The sequence below is a fragment of the Erythrolamprus reginae genome, chromosome 2, assembly GCF_031021105.1.
Source record: "Erythrolamprus reginae isolate rEryReg1 chromosome 2, rEryReg1.hap1, whole genome shotgun sequence".
Lineage (NCBI taxonomy): Eukaryota > Metazoa > Chordata > Lepidosauria > Squamata > Dipsadidae > Erythrolamprus > Erythrolamprus reginae.
In genome coordinates this window covers 98,088,354-98,107,215 of record NC_091951.1, presented here as the reverse complement: position 1 = coordinate 98,107,215, position 18,862 = coordinate 98,088,354, and the positions used below count along the sequence as shown (strand labels likewise).

The following is an 18,862-nucleotide window of genomic DNA, read 5'->3' as shown; positions in this document are numbered from 1 at the left end:
TTCCAGTCCGTTGCAGTCGGTGTTAGCAGGCTGTCAGAAGTTGACTCCTAGGTCCCTCCCTTGTGGGGTTCCTCAGGGGTCGGTCCTCTCCCCCCTGCTGTTTAATATCTACATGAAACTGCTGGTGAGATCATCCAAGAGCACGGGGTGAGTTACCATCAATATGCTGATTACACTCAGCTATACATTTCCACCCTGTGTCCACTCATTGAAGCAGTGGAAGTAATATGCCAATGTCTGGAGGCTCTGAGGGTTTGGATGAATGTTAACAGGCTCAGACTCAACCCAGACGAGATAGAATGGCTGTGGGTTCTGCCTCCCAAGAACACTTCCATCCATCTGTCCATTACTCTAAGGGGGAACGTTTGACCCCCTCAGAGAGGGTCCACCCTTTGGGCGTCCTCCTCTATCCACAGCTGACTTTGGAACATCATCTTTCAGTTGTGGTGAGGGGAGCATTTGCCCAGGTTCGCCTGGTGCATCAGTTGCGGCCCAATTTGGACAGGAAGTCTTTAGTCATTCATGCCCTTGTCACCTCAAGGTTCAACTACTGTAATGCTCTGTACATGGGGCTACCTTTGAAGAATGTTTGGAAACTGCAAATCGTGTAGAATGCAGCCGCGCAAGCAGTCATGGGCTTCCCAAGGCATGCCCATGTTTCTCCAACAGTCTGTGGACTGCATTGGCTCCCGATTGGTTTCCGGATGTGATTCAAAATGTTGGTTATGATCTATAAAACCCTACATAGCATCAGACCAGATTACTTGCAGGATCAGCTCCTGCCACATGAGTCCCAGCCTTCTCCAGGTTCCGTCAACTAGACAATGTTGCTTGGCGGGTCTAGGGGAAGAGCCTTCTCTGTGGGGGGCCCGGCCCTCTGGAATCAGCTCCTCCCAGAGATTCAAACTGCTCTCACCCTCCTTTCCTTCCATAAAAAGAAAACCTACTTATGCCGCCAAGCTTGGGGTCACTAAACCCTAGTCTCTGGCCAACTAGTATGAGGTGTGCTTGTGGTTCAAATGTGAATGAACAATTTTTAATGTTCCAGGGTTTTTAGAATGGGTTTAGAATGTTATTGTATACTGTTTTCTTGGATGTTTTGTGAGCTGCCCTGAGTCCTCGGAGAGGGGTGGCATACAAAAAATAAAATAAAATATAAAATATAATATAAAACAATCGTAATATTTAAGAATCTTACATGCTGTCTAGTTATTGTGTTCTTCCTTCACTTGGCTTCTCTTTCTGCTATCATAGTCATCATCAGCTTTTGTAATCACACAGAACTTTCCAACTTTAATATTAGAAAGACCAACATCAAAGTTTAAGTACAGCACATCTTCAAGGGCCCCAGAGGCCGAGCAAGTCATACCTCCTTCAGGGGAACATCTGGTTCTGGATGATCTGGCTCTAAACACCAGAGATAATGTTGACATTTGGGGATCAGCTGGCTTCCCTGGACCCTCTCGCTCGACAGCTGCCAGGGTCCCCCAAGGTTCTGGGAGTCTGGTTGTGCCCTCCTCATCAGGGGACTCCATTGCAGGGGCCCAGGTCCAGTTGCACCCTACCAATTTACAGTTGCTGATGGCGGCTGCTGTTCAGCAGGTTCTGGCTGCATGCCTATAATTGGGCAGGTCTTCTCTTGTGGATGCTGAGAAGTCCCACCTCAGGACTGGGTCCCTGCCAGGCCGAGTCCGAACTACTGCTTTGAGGTGTTGGAGGAGGACATTGGGGCTTCCCTGATGGATTGGGATCAGGGAGACTACAAGCTGTCGGAGGCCAAAGGCCTGCCGCAAGACCAACAGGTTTCCACTGCTCTTTTTCCACCGTGGCTCTTCAAATCCTTGCTTTACAAGACCTGCTCGATTGCGGGTTTGGATCCAGTTCTGGTCTCCGCTGACCCGGTGTCACAACGGAGGTGAACTTTGTCCTGGTCCCACAGCTGTTCCTGGACAACATACAGAGACAATGCTCTGCTCTGGCACCAGGGCCTATGCCTTCCTTGGCTGATCGCAAGCCCTTCAATGAGGCCCTGGAGTTGACCTCTCTTCCTTCGACACCCTGGTGGTGGCCCTATATACACCTACAGCTATTCTGGAAGAATCAGAAGAGTTGTTATGACCTGGAGACAAACAAACTGAACAGACCCTTATCAAGGCTCACCAGCCAAGGCCTCTTTGTCGGCCTCCTTTTTTCATTCTCATCAGATAGAGCCAGCATTCCACCCTGGTGGTTTACAGGAAGGGAGATTATTTGCTAATGACTGTGTCCAGTGGGCAGCCATGTTGAGACTGCTTCTTGGGATTCATCAAAGCTGGATCCTAGGAGGACGGATCCTTCAAAACAAGAAACAAGACTTGGTCCTCATTCTATGTGGATGAGAACAACCTATATTGAATGCTGGCTCCACCTGATGAGAAAAGGAATATCAGGTAAGATTAACGCCCCTTTTACTTTGTTCATAATTCATCTTCTACTCAGAGAAAGGACTGGAAAGCCTCTTTGCTACTTGATAGCTCACATTCTTAGGGTAAGACTGTGCTATGCAAATCATCTTGAAAAGAACACCATGATACATGATATGCTTGACTTTTGGTATGCCTTGTGGAGCTCTGTCACTGGTATCAGATGCAGGAACAATGATGAATTTCTGCTTTAAATCTAGAGAAATGTGCATATCTAAGTTAATTTGCATAGCAGAATAGAGGGAAGCTTTTATATGGCAAGTATATAGTCCCAATACTTGAAATCCCGGTTCGCTAAGAATATGTTTCTCACATATTGCCCTCTCATGGCTGTGGGGGCTGTGTGTTGAAAATAGGCGTTTAGCAATAGAAAAAACGTTACCCTGAGGAAAGCAGAGTAAGTAGCAGGCAAAGAAGGCTTCTGTAGTAAGGCCCTATGGAATCCCTACATTCCACATAAAGCCTCCAGTGCCATGGTACTGTAGTGTGTAAGGAATGTAGAGTGGTGGTAAAAAGAAACGAGGGAGAAAAAGTAGTCTCCCAGAAATCTTGTTACTTTACTGTAATTAAAATGATCTGGCTCTGTGCCTTCTAATTTTTCCTAAATTACAGGTAATTCCAATCAATTTGCCTCTTAAATAAGAGCAGGTTTAAACTTTTTTAAAAAAAGTTTCTATCTTCTGTGCAAGTACAGTGATCCCTCGATTTTCGCGATCTCGTTCTTCGCGAAACGCTATATCGCAATTTTTCCCACCCGATGACGTCACTCTCTTCCTTCCTTTCTCATCTTTCTTTCTCTCTCTCTTTCTCTATCTTGCTTCTTCCTCTCTCACACTCTCTTCCTCCTTCTCATCTCTTTCTTTCCTTCTCTCTCTTTCTCTATCTCTCCCCCTCTTGCTGGCGGGCGGCGGGCGAGCGGGGGCATCAGCGAGGAAGACCCAGGGAAGGTTCCTTCGGCCGCCCAGCAGCTGATCTGCTCGGCAGCGCAGCAGCAGCGAGCAGACGAAGATCGGGGTTTCCCCTTTGCGTGGGCGGCGGGGAAACCCCGATCTTCGTCTGCTCGCTGCTGCTGCGCTGCCGAGCAGATCAGCTGCTGGGCGGCCGAAGGAACCTTCCCTGGGTCTTCCCCGCCGCCCACGCAAACTCCACCATCTGCGCATGCGCGGCCATGAAAAAAAGGGTGCGCATGCGCAGATGGTGTTTTTACTTCCGCAACCCTACATAGCGAAAAATCGATTATCGCGAGGGGTCTTGGAACGGAACCCTCGCGATAATCGAGGGATCACTGTAGTGGCACAGAAAGAAAAACCATAGATCAGGAAGTGTGCATTCTCAAGACGAGCTTTGATTAGTGAATCATGGTTTACAGAGAGCCAGTACCTGTATGCTTTGTTCATAAATTGCTGGAACAAAACATAAAGGAAGATAGGGATACATCATCCTTTCAACGCTTTCTAAACTGGAACAGTACATTTGTAGTGCAGTACAGGTATTCGTCAAGTGGTTAAATGAACCACTGCAGTTATTAAGTAAGTAACAAGTGAATCTGTCTTCCCCATTGACTGCCTGCAAAAAATGATCACATGACTATGGGACATTGCAGCTGTCATAAGTACGAACCAGTTGCCAAGCATCTTAGTTGTGATTGTATGACCATGGGGATGCTGCAACAGTCCTGTGTGAAAAGCAGTCGTGTCACTTTTTTCGTTGCTCTTGTAATTTCGAATGATCACTAAATGGCTGTATGGATGATTGTAAGTCAAGGACTACCTGGATGACTGACTGTTCCTGATCCTATTGAGATCTATAATACATAATACAAACTGATCCCCAACTTTGTACATTCTTTTTACAATTCTTGAAGAGTGGATTAGTGTTGCAACTTTTCTGGGTTAGAACCTATTTTTAGAAACGAGCATCACATTTGCTTTAATTATAAGTCTACAGTATGGTCTTAAACAAGCTGCTATCTTTTTGATGAAAGCTTTATACAGTACACAAATAGCATCCCTGACCTTCATTATAGGGCTATTGAGAAAATTTTTGAAATAATAATATGAGGGGGTTTTTTTAACTTTAAAGTGCTGTAAAAGTGCTATATCTTTATCTGTCTGTCTCTATCAACAGCAAAGGCTTAGTGTCTTAGGAAATGTAATATGCAATTTTTCATGTAGGGACTAATGAATGTCCTCTCAAATATGGTGGCATTGCTGAAGTATTTTTAAGTTGGCAGAATGCGTATTCACACTTCATCTTTCTCAAACTGCTGCAGCGTTTTACTTTACTGAGCAAGAAAGAAAAGGATATGGTTGAATTGTTTCTGGGATTATACACACACCCACACACACACAGTATTTGGGATAAATTACTTTGGATAAGTATGTTTTAAAATGTATTATTTTCAAATCAAAATTTTATATAGAATTTAAGATTTTTTTAAAATTGTAACAGCTTCCATGCACTGAACTCTGGGAGGTAATATCTATCTGGCCCATGAGTTTACAGTGACTTTTCAGGAATATTAGGAAAGGCAGATTATAACAGTGGAATGTGATGGGAAGTCAGAAAAATAACAGTATACAAACAGACCTCTGTTGGATTTTAGACATTTTTTAAAAAGTTATTAAATACTTTCCTGAAAAATTTATTTCTCAAACAGAATAGAATAGAATTCTTTATTGGCCAAGTGTGATTGGGCACACAAGGAATTTGTCTTGGTGCATATTCTCCCAGTGTACATAAAAGAAAATATAGATTTGTCAAGAAACATGTGATACAACAGTTAGCGATTGTCATAGGGGTCAAATAAACAATGAAGAAACAATATTAATAAAAATCTTAGGACACAAGCAACCAGTTATAGTCATACAGTCCTGAGTGGGAGGAAATGGGTGATAGGAATGATGAGAAAAAACTAGTAGAAATAGAAGTGCAGACTTAGTAAAAAGTTTGATAGTGTTGAGGGAATTATTTGTTTAGCAGAGTGATGGCATTCGGGGGGGAAACTTGTTCTTGTGTCTAGTTGTCTTGGTGTGCAGTGCTCTATAGCAACGGTTTGAAGGTAGGAGTTGAAACAATTTATGTCCAGGATGCGAGGGGTCAGTAAATATTTTCACAGCCCTCTTTTTGACTCGTGCAGTATATAGGTCCTCAGTGGAAGGCAGATTGGCAGCAGTTGTTTTTTCTACAGTTCTGATTATCCTCTGAAGTCTGTGTTGGTTTTGTTGGGTTGCAGAACCAAACCAGACAGTTATAGAGGTGCAGATGACAGACTCAATGTATAAACAGAAGTATATTTTAGAAATGCAGTACTGTTATTTAAGGGCCACTTATTGATGTATCTGAGAACTATTTGGGAAGACGATTGCTGAGATATCTGGCTTCAGATGTGAAGAATTATAAAAGCCAACCTTTATACTATTTATTATTGAAAGAATCTAAACTCCAGGATGTACTCCCCAGGGTTGTCCATTGAACCCGGATGGCTTATCTTTTATTTCTATCTCATGAGCTACCTCTGACCACTCAGCATTTAATTCTCTAATTAGACATCTTTTATTTTGCTTGTTAAGCTGCATGGAAATTACTTTGTTGGAGAAAAAAAATGTACTACTTGGTAGCTAGTATGCCTTGCTTCAGGAAAATTCCAGATTGTTATTTCAGACTCAGCCTTTGAACATAGACTTAGAAGTGAATTCTGTATTAAAGTGTGTTTTCAAATAGGCCTACATAAGATTGTAGTCTTACCTTTCAAATAATTTATACAAAATTGAGGATTTTCTTATTTTTCTATGAAAGCATTCATCTTAAAGGGATACTTTTTCCAGACATAAGAATATGGAGATTATATAGGTGTCTCTTTTGTTGGGAAAAAATACAATCCCTCTAATAATCTGCAGATATTTATTTCATGTGACTTTTGCTGTGAAATAGTACCTGATATGTTTGGAGAGCCCATCATATTTTTCTTATTCAACATTTCATGATATGATAGAACTTCTGAGATGATGTATATGAAGAGAACTAAGTTAGCAGTTCAGTGTGGAAACAACACTGGATCTTTGAGCATAGTTGGTGGCGGTGGTGTTTTTTGCTGCATTGTCTGGTATAATTAAAATGTATTTATTATTACATAGAATGCTAATAAATTAGCAGCATGTTCAGTACTATCATAAAATACATGACGTCAGCCAAGCCTGTCAGGCAGAATGTTTTACACACAAACTTTAATACCCATATTTCCAAACATTTGCTGTGTCTTAAAAGTTATTCATTTCTTAACTACAGTACTTTTTACCTGTAACCGTACTGTTTTAAAATAAAAGATGAATCTTTCATGAGCTGAATTCTAATTAGATGTAAGATTACATATCAGGAATTTGATAGCAGTACTATAAATTTCTACATTACAAATTATCATTGGAAAGATAGAGAAGAAATTTTACTTAGTAAACTACAGTGCAAAATAAGTTTCATTAGAGAGTACTAGACTTAGTAGCTTTCTTCTTGAATTAAGAATTTTGTATGTTAACAGTGAGATGACATGTCAAATAGTCTAATTGGTAAATGTCACATTTTTCCTATTTGCAGATATGAGATGGGTTTTTTAAATCTATAAATTGAACTCAACTCTTGGTTACCTGATAAAATAATGCCTCCAGGGTTGTAAATCCCCAACAGATGGCAATACAGGTAATCCTCGACTTACAACGGTGATTGCCCAAAGCTACAAGGGCATTGAAAACAGTGAGGTCCATTGCAGCATCCCCCTAGTCTAAAGTGACCAGATTTTAGCATTGGCAAAGAGGGACACCATTGAGCCGGGAGGGGGGGGGGGGTGTTTGGCAAAAAAAATAATGCAAAATTTTTTTCTCTTTCTTTTTCTCTCTCTCTCTTCCTCCCTTTCTCTCTATTTCTCTTGCCTTCCTTCCTGCCCTCCCTTCTCTCTTTTTCTTCCTCACTCTCTCTTTCTCTCTCTCCCTCCTTCCCTCCCCCTCTCTCTTTCTCTCTTCCTCCCCCCCTTTCTATTTATCTTTGCCTCTCTCCCTTCCTTCCTTTCTTTCTTCCTTCCTTTCCTTCTCTTTCTCTCTTCCTTCTTCTTTTCTCTTTCTTTTTCTCTTTTTCTCTTTTTCTCTCTTCCTCCTTTTATCTCTATTTCTCTCCCTCCCCCTCTCTTTTTTCTCTCCCTCTCTCTCTTTTCTCTCTCTTTGTCCCTCTCTAGTTCTATTTCTTTGTCTCTCTCTCTCTCTCTCTCTCTCCCTCCTTCCCTCACTCTTTCTTCCTCACTCTTCCTTCCTTTTCTCCCCTCCCTCCTCTTTCTCCATAAGGGCCTTCCCCTCCATGAACCCAGCCCCCTCCCCAGTGCTCAGTAGGTGCTCCAGCTCTTGGAAGAGAGATGCAAAGGCAGCATGGTCCGCCCCCCCTTCGGGCCAGGCCCTTCAGTAGGAGGCTCCTTCCAAGCGCCCCAGCTCCCCCTCCACCTGCTCCTTCAGCCAAACGGGGGCTCTGAGGGCAGGGGGCAAATGGGGGGGACAAGGGGAGGATCCTGCCTTAGGATGCCCCCAAGCGCATTCAGGCGGGCTCTGCCAGCTGAGGAAAAGTAATGCTATGCTTCCCCCTCGGTGGATCATGAGACGCCTGGATGGATTACTCGCACCCGGAGAGAAGCACCCGGATGTCGCCCTTGGGCTGTCCGCTGCCTCCAGAAGCGCCAAGGCAACTGAAGCTTTGCCCAGCACCACCGCCTCGCCTCAGCAAGTGCGCGCCTCACCCACCCCCGCCACGGCGCCCCTTGACCTCGGTGGGCCCTCTCAGTCTTTCTTCCTACCCACAGAGACCCCCAGCCAAGCTGGGTTAGGGGCAGGGAAGGCGAGGCAGTCATAATGAGGTGCTGCAGTCTGATGCATGCATCTGTGCTATGGAGTGTTTGGGCAGGTGATTGCTGCTGAGTACAAGATGATGTGGGATTTATGGGAAATTGGTCAGTTCTTGTCCGTCTGTTGGTAACACTGACAGTGTATTTAGCAAGAAGATAAACAGCAGCCAGTTGCAATGCACTCTGTGTATTGAATGTACCATATTTTTTTAATAAAACGCACCGGTGTATAAGACACATCAGAGTTTTTGGGAGGAAAATTGGGGGGGGGGGACAACACCTACCAGTTATTACTACTATCCTTAGTCCGGTCAGCTTCAGCGCAATATTTTATCCCCAGGTTAGATGAAAAAAACATTTTTCAGAGGGAGTAGCATTGAAAAAACCTGCAAGTGGTAAGAGCCGTTAGCACCTTGTTAGGGCTGGGGGGGAAAAGTTTTGGAAAAAACTACATACAGAGTAAAAGATGCACCCCAATGTTCAGTCTCTTTTGGGGAGTGGGGAGAGGGAGGTGCGTTTTATAATTCAAAAAATACAGTAACTATATTACTGAAGAATTGATTATAGAATTACGACAAAATTTCAGAGAAAAGCTATTCCTCCCTTCTTTTCATTTTAAAGTAATTCATTTCATTGTGGACTGTTTCTACAAAATCTTAAATTTTTGAAAGGCAACCCAGAGACATGTGAAGTGAAATCTGTGGAACAATAAACCGAATCCATTATGCTAATCATACATTTGCACACATTTTATTTTACCATAGTTTATAAATGTTTGCAAAAACAGCCATCTTCTTTATAATGCTCTGAACACTTAAATAAAAGTTAGTCAAATCAGCTGCAGGATAAATGAGTTTTCCAGACATTTTCACTTTCTGCCAAGATATAATGTACATAAACATAATTTATTTTCCTCCTTAAATTGTGCCTTTGAAGGTTTTTAAAATGATCTAATACAGTCCAATATTTCAGGGATTGTAATTCTAAATAGCGTGAGTTAAGCTTTTCCTTTAGAGTTATAAGAGTTGGAAAGAGGTATTTAAGCCACTTCTCTTTAGAGAGAATGGAAGAGTGAAATTGAAGAAGGAAAAAACTAGGAGAAGTTAACTCTCATTATAGCCTTCTGAATATTGAAGTGCTATTTTTGCTTATGTTATGCTTTCATTCCTAAATTGGGGGATATTGAGTAGGCACTCATTTTAGTCCTAGTATTCTTAGAATGATTCATTTTCATATTCACTGTGATAAAGTTACTTCTACCATAAGAAAGGCTAGGAAAAGAATTTACAGACCTTAAATGCAAATGGTGGTGATTGCAGTACTTTTAAATTTGTAGCTATTGTGGTTAAGCTCACTAAAGAAAGAAAATAAGGTGTCTGAATTATTTAAAAAAGAATACAGGACTGTACATATCAAACACTTAAAATATAAATGAAAAAAATACAACAGAAAAAATAAAATGTAGTCCCAATATATTCTTTTTTTTAAGTTGCTATATTTTGTCGAAACAAGTCCCATATTTCATTATACTTATCCATACAAAGCCTACATTATAGACAATCCGCTCATAAGTAGTGAGAATCTTCAATCCATTGAGTAAATAGGCCATACATTCATATTTCCAATGTTGTAGTATTAGTCTTAGTTATAATAAGGGGATGGAGAATCCTCTTACTATTGATTTGATTTGATTTGATTTGATTTGATTTGACTTCTATGCCGCCCAATCCCATAGGGACTCAGGGCGGCTATTCGTATTAAGAGAATACTAGTCCATTACATTCTCTTAATAAATGTAATAAGTCATTGTAAAACATATGTTTTAAAGAAGCATTGTCTTTATTATATCTCCAGCAGAATGGTGTCCTGGACAGTCCTTTTCTGTACAGACGTAATGGGTCCAATAAATTCTAAATATTATCTTTTGTAGTATATTTCATAGTTAAAGATCCAATGACACTCTTGCTATAGAAGTTAAGACACTCATTTTCTAGGCAATATAAGAACCTCTTAACTCTTTATGCCACTCAGCCCTTAACGTTTGCATACCAAATTGATTGATAGAGAACAAATATCTGTAAAAACTAGTCCTTAACTTATGACTGATTACATAAAAGAACATTCTTTTATGTAATCAGTGATATTATATGTATTTTTGTGTTTTGTTTCCTTTGATTTTTTTTTTTTTTGGCTGTTATTTTAATAGCAACAAAAAAAATTAAAGTCTGAATTATTTCTTCTGGAATGATAGAATTTGTCTGCAAAAAATTTGGATCAGCAAGATTACTGATATTTTAAAATAGACCCAACTCTGTTTTATCGCTTCAAATGTCTAATTCAAGCATTCCTATATAATACATAGCACACGCATAATGTTTCTTTTGTGCTGGAACTTTCTGTTTCCTGTTCAGGTTGCCCTGGTGAAAATGGCTGAATATGCTAGAAGGTGGCAGTGCCAAAAATGTATGTTTATAATTTTATACATAGGTTACAATGTATACAACCACAGGCAGCAAACAAGACATAAAGCCAAAACAAAATCATAACAACCAAAGACAAACAAAACACAAACATTCTATGGTCTAAAAATATTCCACTTCTAATCATAGGATTAGAATTAAATAAACCCAATAATTAACCTCCCAAGCTTAAAGTCGGAGAGAACATGGATATCTACAGGAAAAGTTAAAACATTCCTTGAAAAGACCATTTGGTCCCTTTAATAGTTGAATAGTTACACTGCTTTAATTGTAGTGCCATTTTTAAAATTGGTTTTGTCTATTTGACAAAGACAGCAGTGTTTTTTGTATATTATTGTATTTTATTATTGCTGCAAAACTAATTTTAAAAAGCTGAAAATGAAATGAAATAAATAATTCACTTGAAATATAAATGTTTTTGATGTTTTGAGTACATGTGTAGATGAGGTTAGGAAATCAACAATAAATAAACTATCCTTCAGTTCTGTACAGGTTTTCAAACTTCTATGTCACATAGGCATTGCTTAGGTCCTGGTCTATTATCAGTGGTGTGTCTACATATTTTCAGTCAGAACAATATGAAAGGAAGGAAAGGAGTTCCTGTGGATTTTTACTCTGTAGTCATTGTCAACCATAGGGGGTGCAGTGCTCATCACTAATTGATATGAGCCAGCTTTGTCTGAAGACGTTTCTGTGGTCATGTAGCCAGCACGGTGTCATGAAGGACTGCACAAATCCCAGCGACCAGTTAGGTCCCACAGAGTTGGCCTTCTCCGGGTCCCGTCAACTAAACAATGTCGTTTGGCGGGACCCAGGGGAAGAGCCTTCTCTGTGGCAGCCCCGACCCTTTGGAACCAACTCCCCCCAGATATCAGAGTTGCCCCCACCCTCCTAGCCTTTCGTAAGCTCCTTAAAACCCACCTCTGTCGTCAGGCATGGGGGAATTGACATGTTCCTTCCCCCTAGGCTTATAAAATTTATGCATGGTACGCTAGTGTGTATGATTGGTTTTAACTTGTGGGGTTTTTTAAATTGTAATTTAAATATTGGATTTGTCTTACATTGTATTGCTATTGCTGTGAGCCGCCCCGAGTCTGCGGAGAGGGGCGGCATACAAATCTGATTAAACTTAAACTTTTTCCTCCCACTAACGTGGTACCTATTTATCTACTCACATTTGTTTGCTTTCAAACTGCTAGGTGGGCAGGAACTAGGTGAAGATATATGTTTATACTGTTGTCCAACACCTAAGTCTGTACTGACAAGCCCAGCATCAACTCTTGAGCCATTGCAATGCCAGCCCAGATTCCTTCATTTTTATTACTATTACAATAGGACTCTTGCTGCAGAGTCAGGGTTAAAACTTTGTTTTAAGAAACTGCCAAATCAAAAAGAACCTTATCCTTCAAGAGTTACCTTAATTATGTGGGCCACACTGTGACATTATCCCAGTTTCCCAAATAAGCCTATGAAAGTTTAAGAGTAAGCAATTGTATTATTTTTCCTAATCCTTTATGAAAGATAATATTCCTTTTTCTCTCAATTCATTTATTTTCAACTATACAAAGATTAATTTTTGGTAGAGGACTTTTACTCAACACAGGCAACTAAGCAGACATAAAAACAGTGTCTAATGGTTTTCAGATATTTTATGTATTCTTGGTTTACTATTAAAAGTTGCATTCTTGCAGCTCAGTCATTCCCACTCAAATGGCAATAATTTCATTCATTCATTTGTTCATTCATTCAGTCATTCAAGAGGCCAACCATCTCAGTAAATGACTTTAAGCTGCTTGCAATTCAAAATAATATAAGTAAAAATACAAACCATTTTAAGACTGTAAAACATTGCTGAACAAACTACAGAAGCGTATGATGGTCTGTTTACTAAGATGTATGAAAAAGGAAATTCCCTACTGGAAAAACAAACTCAGAAGGCTTCATGGTTTGGTAAAAAGAAACCAGAGATCCCAACTGACAGAACCTTCTATGTTTGTTTACCCATTTTTAAGGGGGAGGAAGAATTAATTCATAGTAAGCCAAAAAATTTCATAGTTTTGGCACATGGGGAGATACAAAATGTAGTTTCCTATAGCTTTTCAACAGCATCCATATTTTCCTTAGGAGAATTTCTAAAATGTGTTTTGCATTTTGTGCATTATTGCTTTCTAAAGAATAATGTAGCTGTCATTTTCTTCTTCTTCATTTTAATAGATTGCTGAAGCTGGAAAAGAATCCTTGCCTTCTTGGTTGCACTGGGAACCTGAGAGCAGAACCTTGGAAGGTCTCCCACTTGAAACAGATAAAGGCATTCATTATATCTCAGTGACTGCAGTGCATCTGGTATCTAATGGAAGCTATGTGCCCCAAACCACCAATGTCTTTTCCATCGAAGTTCATCCTGAAGATCATAATGAACCTCAGTCGGTACGGGTGGCTTTACAAGATGTGAATGAAGCAACACCATTTGTGTGTAGCGCTGAGGAACCAGTCACCATCTTGACTGTAATTTTGGATGCTGACTTAACAAAAATGACACCAAAGCAGAGGATTGAACTTTTGAACAGAATGAAAACCTTCTCAGAAGTGGAGCTTTATAACATGAAATTAGTTCCTGTTGTAAATAATAGACTCTTTGACATGTCAGCCTTCATGGCTGGACCAGGGAATGCTAAGAAGGTGGTAGAAAATGGAGCCTTGCTATCATGGAAACTGGGTTGTTCGCTGAGCCAAAGCAGTGTTCCCAACATAAGTAACGTTGAGTCTCCAGCAAAGGAAGGAACAATGTCTGCTCATCTTGGTTACCCTGTGGTTGGTTGGCACATTGCAAACAAAAAACCTAATCTTCCAAAGAGAATAAGACGGCAGATTAATGCTACACCAACACCTGTGACTGCTGTTGGACCCCCAACATCTGCCCCCCAAGAACCACCAATTAGAATTGTTCCAACACCAACATCTCCCGCCATTGCACCGCCTACCGAAACGACAGCGCCTCCGGTAAGAGAGCCTGTGCCATTGCCTAAGAAACCCACAGCTACTATTAGAACAAGAGGTGCTATTGTTCAGACACCCACTCTTGCCCCAGTTCCGCCAACCAGAACAGAAGGAGGTACTGTTACTTCTGGCCAGATTCGACCAACAATGCCTGGGCCGTTAGAACCTACTGCTGTTGTTACACCTCCCACGACAAAGAAACCAAAAGGTACAACTCCAAAAGTATCAACACCCTCAACAACTGATACAGGAACAACACGAAGACCAAGACCTTCAAAAACTCCTCGACCTTCAAAGCCTCCTCGGACTACTAAGCCAACCCTCATTGAAAAAACAGTTTCACCAAAAACTCGTGTTCGAACTACTGCCGCTGGAATTCCCCGTGTGCCCAATGATCCACCGGTATTGAAAAATCATATTGACAGGGTAGATGCATGGGTAGGCACATACTTTGAGCTCAAAATACCTTCCGACACTTTCTATGACAAAGAAGACACTACCACTGATAAACTACAACTGACTATGAAACTAGAAAATGAGAAAGTGCTGGAGGAAAGCTCCTGGGTGCAGTTCAATAGCACTAGTCAACTAATGTACGGATTACCTAATCACACCCATGAAGGCAGACATGAGTTTTTTATGCATGCTACAGACAAAGGTGGCCTTTCAGCCGTGGATGCTTTTGAAATATTTGTCCACACTCTTGAAGATGAGGAGATACCTCCAGTTAAATTTAAGGCCAGATTCCATGGAGACCATAATACAGTCGCCAATGACATTAATAAAAAAATTATGTTGGTAAAGAAGTTGGCTTTTGCTCTTGGTGATAGAAACAGTAGTACTATTACCATAGAGAATATTGGTAAAGGTTCAATTTTAGTTGAATGGACAAATAATACTCTGCCTTTGGATCCATGCCCCAAAGAAAAGATTCTCATCTTGAGTAGAAAAATTTCTGACGATTCTGGAGTTCCAAGCACAGTTTTTTCAAATACCCTAGAACCAGAATTTAAGCCCATCAATATTTCTGTAGTTGGTGCCGGTAGCTGCAAACACATTCAGTTCATTCCTGTGACTAAAGAGGGGTTCCCTACAACTGTACGTCCCACAGAAATAGTTGCACGAGATCCGGAAAAGACAAGCGAAGACGATGTTTACCTGCACACCGTAATTCCTGCAGTGGTGGTGGCAGCCATTTTGCTTATAGCTGGCATTATTGCTATGATTTGTTATCGCAAAAAGAGGAAAGGCAAACTCACTATAGAAGACCAGGCCACCTTTATCAAGAAAGGAGTGCCAATAATCTTTGCAGATGAGCTGGATGACTCCAAACCTCCTCCTTCCTCTAGCATGCCACTGATTCTGCAGGAAGAAAAGGCTCCTCTCCCTCCCCCTGAGTACCCAAATCAAAATGTGCCAGAAACAACTCCCTTGAACCAGGACGTCATAGGAGAATATACACCTTTGCGGGATGAAGACCCTAATGCCCCTCCCTACCAGCCTCCCCCTCCTTTCACAACACCCATGGAAGGTAAAGGTTCCCGCCCGAAGAACATGACCCCGTACAGGTCTCCACCTCCCTATGTCCCTCCTTAATGAACCAGAGACACCCACGGAGACACGGAGCCTTTAGTTCCACACCAGTGTTATCTACCGGGATCAGTGGCCTGCAGATCTGTTGCCAACTAGAAAACCAACATTCAGCATCTCAAACATTGCCCGATCCCAGCAGGCCCCTCTCCGTGTGCATTTGCAAAACCAGAGTGCTTGTGGAACTTTTGGAACACTGATTTTATTTTTGCCTAACAGCTTATGTTTTGTTTATTCATAGAAGAAGAAGAAGAAAAACTCTTCTTGGCTCAAAATATTTCTGACAGCAGGCGTCTCAAAGCATTTTGTGCAAAGGGAGACTGGACATGCAGGCAGCACTAGGGGTGGCACACTGGGTCGGTCTCTGCTGTTTGCCTTTAAAACTAACTGTACTGTCTTTTCTATTCACGTGTGTCTAGCTACAGGGCATAACATGAAACACAGCCTAAGAGTTAAATTCAGAGGACTTTGTGAAATCAATATTAAGTTTTTACACTTAATTACTGTTACTGAAACATATCTGTATAGATTTGGGAAAGGAGGGGGGAAGTGCTTTACTACAAATAAGCTCAAAGGGTGTTTCCAATGCCAATCAGGCGGAGGAACCATCTTTTTTTATCAAAGGAATCCTATTTTTTCACATACTATACAGTTCAATCGTCACCTGGGGTCCTTTCTGCAAACTGTAGCGCTCTTGTTTCTCTAGCCTGCTGTTGCTTGACAGATGGCACAAATATCTTTTAACAATGGAGTCTGAAGTACCTTTGCCATTATCAAAAGCAGAATTAATGGAGTAATGTTGCTGCCTCTTGGAAAGTGGAGGCCCAACAGTGGTATCGGTAGACTGCAAACGGTCATGGTGCTGCACTGAGATTTTTCCATCTGGAAGGCATACTTTGGCTTTTGAAACACTCTTGAGATATTTTGGTGAAGATGCAATATTTTTACGGAGTGTAATGCGGTTTCCTTATATGAACTCCTCCTCCTGGGCCCACAGTATTGGAACAACCCCCTGTCCGTCCCCGTCTGTCCCCCACCGTTCTGGTTGCCCCAGCTCACTCCCTCGCTGTTTTCTATTGCATACAGATGCAGTAGAACCAGCCTGTCGTATGGCAAAAGTAACAACAGATGCCAGAAGCAGTTCTTAATAAACATCAATGAATTCTCAGCTCTAATTTTTTTACTAAATTTTTGATACAGCGTCAAATTTTATTAATTATAAAAAAAATAATTAATAGTGGTAATGCTGCCAGCAGTTTGTATGAGCTTAGCTTCTTAGTATCAATTCACTGGGTCTGATGCTATGCTCATGTTACTTTTTTTTTTTTTAGGCTTTTTTCTTCTGGTCTTTCATAGTCATTGTTTTAAATATTAGAGCCATGTCTCAGTTTCTTGCCTTTTTAAAAACAACAACAACTGAACTTCCTCCTGGGAAGTTGGAACTACTCCCAGGGTTGCTCCCAGCTTTTTTTTTTCTTTAGACAAAATAATTTTACGCATGGATTTTTAATTTTTCCTTGTCCTTTGAGACTATTTTGGGTAGAGGGAGGAAAAACCTTTTGCAATAATGAGTCCATCCCCTGGCTGGGGGCTGGGCAGCCTCTGGCTGACTTTGCACACAAAGCAGACACTTCTAAGCCATATTGACTGTTTTGCAAAGTATTTTTGTGTGCTGACATGGCCAGTTTAACATGCTAGTGGATGAATGGCTAAAATGACCTTCACCTCTGAACTTGTTACGGTGGTAATTTTTCATCAAATCTCTTTTGAAATATGCGAACGGAATTTAAAACCTGAAAGCAAATGTTAATTTTGCTCTCCCCCATAGCCCTGTGCCCCCACTCCGAGAGGGCTAGAAGGATATGTGTTGAAGTGAGGGTAACAGTATAGATTTGCCCTAGGAAGTTTCTTTATGCCCCCCCCCCTCCCGGCCGCCCCCAATTCCTGATGCTTGAACATTGTCCTGTGCTTGCTATAAAGTGAAGACAGGCTCTGGGACACTTTTCCCCACCCAAAAGAGGTCAAGGACGATCCTTAAGTGGCATCAGGTAAGGCACAGTGCATTTGGGCAGATGCACTCTGGAAGTGAGTTAGCAAGCTGCTCTTCCCCGCTCCCCGAGGTACCAGTTTGATGCCAACCTCTTTACTGGCTGGCCCACATTTCAAGACGTCCCCCACGTTATCAACACACACAGCCTTCTAAGCCTAAATGCTGCAAGCTTGAAGGGCCTTCCAAACAGTGCCGTTGTCCCTAGCAACTGATACCACTTTATTACTGGTCATGCGCAAGCGCAAACAATTTCAGGCCTGGGCCTACCTGTCACCATAGAAACCGGAGGTGAAGGGGCAGTGAACAGAATAATAACAATGGCATTCTCATCAGCTGGTTTCCCCTAAGCACCAGTGCTGTTTGTTTATGCCACTAGACACTGTAATGGTGGGAGAAAATCTTGTATTAAAAAGTGTTCACCAACCACTGATGTGTTTTTATGTCCTTATATAATTATTTTAAAATGTGTTTTCTGCATTATGTAAAGAAACATATCAACTAAATAAACCAGTGTACTTTACTATAAACTCAGAAGTTATAGAGCTCTTCCATTGCACTCACAGGATTCTCAGCACACACTAGTTGAAAAACATCCCATAGAGCAGAATCAGCCCAGATTGTTTGTGTTGCACAGGGATGGCTGTGAGAGAATGTTGTGGTATTCTGTAAGGAATTCCAGGTATTTTTAGTGTTGATTTCAAAAGCCTTCCCAAAGGTGGGGCTGGGTGAGACTGGGAATTTCAGCCAACACACCTAGTTGCCATGAGATGGGGAATAGCTTTAAAAAGTTTGCAGCTGCCTTAAATCTTCCACCAGCGAGTGCAGGAAATTTAAGGATCAAAAGTGATAATGAAAACACAATAACAAAACTTCAAATTATATTAAGGAAAATAAGGATTCTTCAGACACAATTGTAAATCATATAACATAGAATCATAGGGTTAGATAAGATCTTGGAAGAAACAATGTAAAGGAATTTTTTTTAAAAAATAGAGGCCATGAACTTATTTTCATTCTGCCTGCTCCCTTCCACCAGTGAGAGTCCTAAAGTTTCCATGCTATTCTTTAAATTAAATTCTCCGTTAAGGAGCTGCCACATTTCTGGAATATTTCTGGAATATTTTCTGAATGGTTGGGATTCTTAGGCTGGAATTCCCCATGTTAATTTCAAACATATGATGATGATGATGATAATTGTTTTTTTATTATTATTATTATTATTATTATTATTATTATTATTATTAATTATTAATTATTATTATTATGCACTGGCTATGAAAATGCTCCACAAGCATGATTCATCCTAACATTCTGAAGTAACCTCAAGGACCTATTTTAAAGGTGAAAAGTATTAGCATTACTAAAACTTCATTTTTAACATTTTGAAATTTCCCAACCAGTCGCAATC

The 18,862-nt window shown here is 40.9% G+C and overlaps 1 protein-coding gene across 10 annotated transcripts in view; it reads left to right on the top strand.

Moving 5' to 3' along the window:
• Positions 1-17,981, top strand: part of DAG1 (dystroglycan 1) — a 79,417-nt gene extending 61,436 nt beyond the window's left edge. For 9 of the 10 annotated variants that reach the window (XM_070738892.1, XM_070738895.1, XM_070738894.1 and 6 more), the window contains one exon: positions 13,032-17,981. In XM_070738892.1, the coding sequence (XP_070594993.1) occupies positions 13,032-15,410 (2,379 nt within the window). In that variant the 3' untranslated portion in view covers positions 15,411-17,981. Of the gene's footprint in view, positions 1-10,748; positions 10,801-13,031 lie in introns of all 10 variants that reach the window. The other variant, XM_070738901.1, reaches the window with a different exon arrangement.
• The last annotated feature ends 881 nt before the right edge of the window (positions 17,982-18,862 follow it).